Here is a 7,500-nt window from a genome sequence, read left to right on the forward strand (position 1 = left end):
CACACACACACACACACACACACACACACACACACACACACACACACACAACCTTCGAAGCGAGGTCACACAAGGTATAAACTCTCAAGGTGTAACTCTCAGTCTAAGCGATGACATTAGCAAGGCTGTGGTGGTGAGGGTGATGATGTGTGGTGTGAGTGGTGGTGAGGGCGACGATATGTGGTGAATGTGGTGGTGAAGGTGATGTGGAATATGGGTGGTATTGATTTTGGTGGTGAGGGTGGAGGTGTGATGAGAGTGGTGTTGGTGAGATGAATGTGGTAATGTTGTGGTAATGATGGTGTGTGTGGTGATATAGTGGTGAGGGTGATGATGTAGGATGTGGTTTGGTGAGTTCGTGAGTGGTGAGTGATGAAGGAATGGCAATGTGGTGGATTGGTGCTGCTTTGGTGTGTGTGGTGAGGGTTGTGGTGAGGTGACTTGGTGGTGGGAGTTTGGTGGTGTGTGGTGATATGGTGAAATAGGTTTGCTGGTGTGGTGAAGAGATAGTGATAAACTGGTAGTGTATGATGAGGACACTGGGGAAGGATGATGAGGGTGATGACAGTAGTGAAGAAGATAGTGATGATGATAAAAATGGTGAGTATGATTTTGAGGACTGAATGTTATGGTACAGTTTATGAGAGAGAGAGAGAGAGAGAGAGAGAGAGAGAGAGAGAGAGAGAGAGAGAGGTCAGGAGGGTGAGGTCGATAAGAGAATGAGGGGATGGGTCAGGGTGAGGGTGAGGAAGGTGGAGGGATATATCATGAGAAAATTGGCGAAGTTACCCCTATGTTTCAGGGTATAATGCATGGCGAGGGGCTTAGAGAGAAAGAGAGAGAGAGAGAGAGAGAGAGAGAGGTAAATACAGACGAAAAATGCTTTAGGTTCTGTCTAGGAGAGCCAGACTTAATATTAACTAATAGCTCACACTCTAATTACAGAAGCTGAAGAATTACCAGCGTTTAGGAACAGGATAACAAGGCAGGCAGAGAGAGAGAGAGAGAGAGAGAGAGAGGAGATTCGACCGTCCATAATGACCAAAGGAAATATCCCACACACAAAGAGAAAAGACAAAGATAGGAAACACAATTCTCTCTCTCTCTCTCTCTCTCTCTCTCTCTCTCCCACTGTTATCCTGTTCTTAATCTCCAGTAAATCTTCAACATCTATAATTAGAGAGCAAGACTTTCACTTGCTTTAAAGAACAAAAGTCTGTGTAGTCTGTAATTCTCTCTCTCTCTCTCTCTCTCCCTCTCTTTCTCTCTCTCTCTCTCTCTCTCTCTCTCTCTGTCCCTCCCTTCCTCCCTCCCTCCCTCCCTCCCTGTTTAACTATCTATCTATATGTCTATCTGTCTATCTATCCATCTATCTATGTCTGTATTTATATATCTATCAGTTCCATCTATCTATCTTTTTCCCTGTCTCTCAATATCTTTACCTAACTATCGCTCTGTCTGTCTGCCTGTCTATCTGTCTGTCTGTCTCTGTCTCTGTCTCCCTCGCTCTCTGTCTGTCTGTCTGTCTGTCTGTCTGTCTCTCTCTCTCTCTCTCTCTCTCTCTCTCTCTCTCTCCTTCACGTATTCTGTTCTCTTTCACAGCGTTCCCTGACGTTCGTGTTCTTCTCTCCCAATTACCTCACTGCTACACACACACACACACACACACACACACACACACACACACACACACACACACACACACACACACACACACACACACACACACACACACACACACACACACACACACACACATATGGTCTCTGTTTAACACATACTCACACACGCAAGCCTTCCTTTGTTGTCCTGGTTTATTACTTAATGCCACCCGAGAGAGAGAGAGAGAGAGAGAGAGAGAGAGAGAGAGAGAGAGAGAGAGAGATAATAACTGCATAACCCCATTTTAACAAAGTACATTTTTTATTATGATATATTCCACATATTGAAGAGAAGCGTCTGGAGATGAAAAGGTTAATCTAACAAGGCATCATCGTACTGAAGGACCTAAGACTATGGTTAAGTTCTTTTGTAGTCCTCTCTCTCTCTCTCTCTCTCTCTCTCTCTCTCTTTCTCCTGTAATCTACCTCTTCCTCTGACTTCCCCAACCCACCACCTGCCTGTCCTTACCTTCTTCTATCACTTCCTTTTCCCATCTCACCTGCCTCTCCCTCCCTCGCGTTGCCTCTCCCCATCTCACCTTGTTTATTCTGCTTTCTGCCTCACCCTGCCTCACTCTGCCTCACATTACTTTACCGTACTTCACCTTGCCTTACCTATGCGTCCCTGCCACCTCTCTCTCTGCCCCCCCCATACCATTCCTCCCCTCCCTACCTGTCACCTGTCTGACATCCCTTCCCTGCTTCTGTCATCCCCTGCCTTACCTGCCTGCCTCAGCTCTTTCTTTATTCTGGGTCTCTCTCCCTCTGTCTTTGTGTTGCTCTCCTTGTCTTCCTGCCTTTCCATACCTCTCCACACAGCACACCTACCTCTCCTCTTACCTCTGCGTTCCCCTCCTATCTCTCTTCTCCCACACCTCTCCACACCACACCTGCCTCTCCTACTACCCTTGCCTTCTCCTATCTTCTATACTTCTCCACATCACACATGCTTCTCCTCCTATCTCTGCGTTCTCCCCTACATCTCTTCTTCCTCCCTTACGTCTCTTCTTCCTGCCCCTGCCTGCCCTGCCTCACCTGTCGAAGGGTAGTCCACCTAGGCAGTACCCATGCGTCTTCACCACGATGGTACACCCACACTCTGGCACCTCATTCTCCCCATAGAACCCTGCAATTGAGAAGGATAAGAGGATAAAGCCCGTTGTTATGTTTAAGGTTATTATTATTATTATTATTATTATTATTATTATTATTATTATGAAATTACAGAATAGGAAAATCAAAGCTAAATCAGTATAGCATAATAGAAGCAAAAATAAAGTATCGGATCCCGTAGTATAAGATTAAGTAAGAAAATAAACATCTCGGATAATTCAGTACCACGTCATAGAAGAGAGAGAGAGAGAGAGAGAGAGAGAGAGAGAGAGTAAATCCCCCTTACCTTTGGATGCCAACTCCCTATCGATGTAAATGGAGCCGGTGAAGAGTCCTGTGGCACTCTGAAGAAGGTATCTGGAAGGGAGGGTGGAGTTTAAAGGAGGACGTGGATAGAAGGGGTGTGGATGTGGATGAAGATGTGGATGTGAAAGGAGGGGTGTAATATTACTCTCCCAATCTAATACCCCATCCATAATATTACTCTTCCCAGCTAATAACCCTCCATAATATTACTCTGCCCAGCTAATACCCCACCCATAATACTACTCTCCCCAGCCAATACCCCACCCATAATATTACTCTCCCCAGCCAATACCCCATTCATAATATTACTCTCCCCAGCTAATACCCCTCCCATAATATTACTCTCCCCAGCCAATACCCCATCCATAATATTACCCGTCCCAGTATTACCTCAGCCAAGTATTGCCAGATCCGGGGTACGATGCTAGTGCTGTAGGGGGCAGGGTACGACGCCTTGCAAACGCCACCTTCAGGCCCTTGCACCCAGCACGTGTCCCCCAAGGCTCGTGCTGGGGCCGTGCGTAGTCCAGCAGCACACGCACGTACCCTGGAAAGCACGTGTGGGGAGATAAAGATGAATGGATAAATAAAGAGATAGGTAGACGGATAGGAATGTAGGTAGACAGGTGAAATGGCACACACACACACACACACACACACACACACACACACACACACACACACACACACACACACACACACACACACACACACACACACACACACACACACACACAGACTTCGTACGTACACTGTAAAGCACGTGCAGGGAGAAAAAGAAGCAATCAGTAAGGCACCAACACATGCACGGAAAGAGAGGGGATAGTTCAAGTGAGGTTGTACAGAATCTCTCTCTCTCTCTCTCTCTCTCTCTCACACACACACACACACACACACACACACACACACACACACACACACACACACACACACACACACACACACACACAAAACCAAGCCCAAAATTCACAGCAGAATTACACAACAAGGATTCTTAATTAACCGTGCGTGCCTCCCTCCAGCTCCATCGACCACCGCTGTGCTAACTTGCATGCTAATACTCAGGCTGTGGTGGTGGTAGTTGTGGTGGTGTGGTGCTGGTGGTGGTGATGGAAGTGTCTGTGTTGGTGGTGGTGTTGTGGCGGTGGTGATAGTGGTGTTGGTGATGGTGGTAGTAGTGGTGATGATGGTGGATAAAGTAATCTGATTTTCCGACAGCTGGCACCAGGAAGTGCTTTGGATTGGGGGAGCGAGATTGTGTGTGTGTGTGTGTGTGTGTGTGTGTGTGTGTGTGTGTGTGTGTGTGTGTGTGTGTGTGTGTGTGTGTGTGTGTGTGTGTGTGTGTGTGAGAGAGAGAGAGAGAGAGAGAGAGAGAGCTGGTGTATGATGTGTGGGAGGTGGCTGAATGTGTGTTAGGGGTCAAGGTATATGGTACAGGTGGTGTGTGTGTGTGTGTGACAAAACTGTATAAGGTGTGAGTGTGTGTGGTGTAGGTGTTTTAGAGTGTGGTATGGTTTGGTGTGGATATGATATGGTATAGTTTGGTGGTGTGACGAGGTTATAATGTGTTGGGGCTAGGAGAGGCGTGATTGTGGATGTGGTGAGGTAGTCTGAGTGTGGTGTGGTGGATGTAATGTGGTAGCGAGAGTAGGTATTGTGGTATTGTGGGTGTGGTGTAGTGATGTGGTGTATGGTTTGGTGGGGAATGAAGGTATGGTGTAATGAGAGCAGGTTTGGTGTGGTACTGTGGGTGTTGTTTTGTGAGGGTAGTGTAATAGTGCGAGTGTGGTGTGGTAGCGTGGGTGTGGGCGTTGTGTGATGTGGTGTGGTGGTGTGGGTGTGACGTAATGAGGGTAGGTGTGGTAGTGTGGGTGTGGGGTGGTGTGGGTGTGGTGTAGTTAGGGTAAAAGTAGTAGTGTGGGTATGATAGTATGGGTGTGATGTGGTGTGGCAGTGGTGGGTGTGGTAGGGTGTGGTGTGGCAGTGGTGGGTGTGGTGGGGTGTGGTGTGGCAGTGGTGGGTGTGGTGGGGTGCGGTGTGGCAGTGGTGGGTGTGGTGGGCTGTGGTGTGGCAGTGGTGGGTGTGGCGTGGCAGTGGTGGGTGTGGTAGGGTGTGGTGTGGCAGTGGTGGGTGTGGTGGAATGAGGGCAGGACGTTATAGATTTTTCGGGGGTCCTTCGTGATGTGGTTGTGAGGTCAGTGGGGCTTTGTGTTGCAGAATAAGGTAGTTGTTATCTTTCATTATAGTTACTGTATCAACCAGTGGCCTTCACTCTGTACGTGTGTGTGTGTGTGTGTGTGTGTGTGTGTGTGTGTGTGTGTGTGTGTGTGTGTGTATTTCCTAATATGCATTTCTGTGTTTGTGTGTATGTTTGTGCTTTATGTGTGTTTTATTTGGTTTTGTGTGTCTGCCTGTATGCGTGTATGCATGTCTGTGAAAATGCTGGGTGTATTTCTGTAATTTGCATTTTTTTTTTTGCTGTCATATTTGTTTTTGCTGTGTGCGTCTTATTTGCTTTCGTGTGCCTAAATACATATAATGTATACGTGTGTGTATGCACAAAACTATTCTACATTAATCCCCCTTTGTACACCTGTAGTTGTTGGATGTGACCGGCTTGCCTCCTACATAATCGAGTGTAGTCTGCAATGCTACGGAGAGGTCAAGAGTGTTATATCATCATCTCCTGCGTCAGAAGTTTTTGTCATTGACTAAGGGCAGGTCCACAATTTCTCGTTCTCAGTTTTGATAAGTATAGAAATCCTATGCGGGATTGTAAGGGACTTCGCTAAAATGAAGCACCATATGGGGCTTTACTAAAGTACATTGCAGGTGAAAATCCTTAGGATGTGACTGACTGACAGGCCCGCCTCTACATATGCTCCTGTATTTAATAATATAGCTCAAACTTACCTGTAGCATTGGTGATGGGGTCCCTGGGTATCTCTCTCTTGACGGGGGTATGGTCTTCCTCTTCCTCTATCTCCTCATCGACGGCCACCTCGCCGAGGAACACTCCTGGGTCGTCCATGCTGAGCAGAGAATTGTTTAGTGACACATGGATCATACAGTGCCAGTGAGGCAGTCTGGTTCTAATCACTTCAATCCAATGACCTGCTTGTATATATATATATATATATATATATATATATATATATATATATATATTTGGCCGGACAGACTCTTCCCTTACTACTACTGCTACTACTACTACTACTACTACTACTAATGATGATAATAATAATAATAATAATAATAATAATAATAATAACAACAAAAACAATAACACTCACAACACACGAGAAAAGTCCTGATCGGCCAACACACACCCGGCTAATGAATGTTGTGCTGATAAATGCTAAACGATGCCGAGGCCTGGTTATACATACAGCCCGATAATTATTACCTCGCCAAATGCACTGGAAAAATATCGGCCCGTCTGTTTTTCCCTGACGATTTATTGTTCCTTAGTTAGTTATTTAATTGGTTATTTATTCATCTATTTATTTAGTTTGGCAGTTATTCATTTATCTATGCTATTTTGGGAGATTATGGGGTCTTAATATATCTCCTTATCCCTCTCAGTTCACTTATGTTTTATTCAAATTACTGACAGATTATTTTATTCAGCAGAGATTTTTCGACTTTGGGCAATTATAGATAGCCTTCATTAACCCCTTTACTATAAGAGGGCTTTCCAAATTCAAAGAAAAATCGTCTGGAGATAGCAAGATATAATAGGCTTGAAGGGGTAAAAATAGTCTCCATTAACACTATATTCTCACTGAAGGTTTTATTATTGCTTTATTTCTTCAGACGATTTTATTCAGCTTATAGAAGGGCAGTCTGGATTTGAGGGAATACTGGTGTTTTTATTAGGAAGAATAAGATCGTCTGATGGCTGTAAGAATATGAGAAAAGAGGTATGATTTTCTTCCTTTCTCTCTCTCTCTCTCTCTCTCTTCAATCAGACACCATGGCCTTCCCTGGGGTGGGCTATCCAGGTCATTCATCTTGCTCTCGGGCTCTGGGCTGAGGTCATATATCAGGGAAGAAAGAGAGAGAGAGAGAGAGAGAGAGAGAGAGAGAGAGAGAGAGATTAGGGGATGAGGGAGATGAGGTGGGTAGAGGTGAAGAGAGGATGGGAAAAGGAGAGGAATGGTGGAGATGATGGAGGAAGAAATGAATAGGAGGGTAATAATAGAGTTAGATAAAATAGATATATGCCTATTGACTGCACGAGATCCAATAAGGAGTGGAGATACTGCAGGTTGGAAATGAGGAAGGGAGGAAGGGGGAATGTAGGGTGTGGTGAGTGGATGTGATGAAAGGGGAATACGGTGGAGACGAGGTGGAAGTAGTGAGGATGGGGGCATGGATGGAGACTGTGGTGGGGAGGGGAATGATGGTGTGATGAGGG

At 45.7% G+C, this 7,500-nt stretch overlaps 1 protein-coding gene across 1 annotated transcript in view; it reads right to left on the minus strand.

Moving 5' to 3' along the window:
- The window catches only part of LOC145401102 (uncharacterized), a 23,594-nt gene that overhangs the window by 6,271 nt on the left and 9,823 nt on the right, over positions 1–7,500 (minus strand). Inside the window, exons 2-5 of the mRNA XM_080273473.1 lie at positions 5,994–6,112; positions 3,471–3,627; positions 3,061–3,131; positions 2,697–2,787 (exon numbers count right to left, since the gene is read on the minus strand). Coding sequence (XP_080129599.1) covers positions 2,697–2,787; positions 3,061–3,131; positions 3,471–3,627; positions 5,994–6,112 — 438 coding nt within the window. The remainder of the gene's footprint in view (positions 1–2,696; positions 2,788–3,060; positions 3,132–3,470; positions 3,628–5,993; positions 6,113–7,500) is intronic.

This window comes from Coenobita brevimanus, chromosome 54, assembly GCF_032717465.1.
Source record: "Coenobita brevimanus isolate Jiangsu-jjx chromosome 54, ASM3271746v2, whole genome shotgun sequence".
Taxonomy (NCBI): Eukaryota; Metazoa; Arthropoda; class Malacostraca; order Decapoda; family Coenobitidae; genus Coenobita; species Coenobita brevimanus.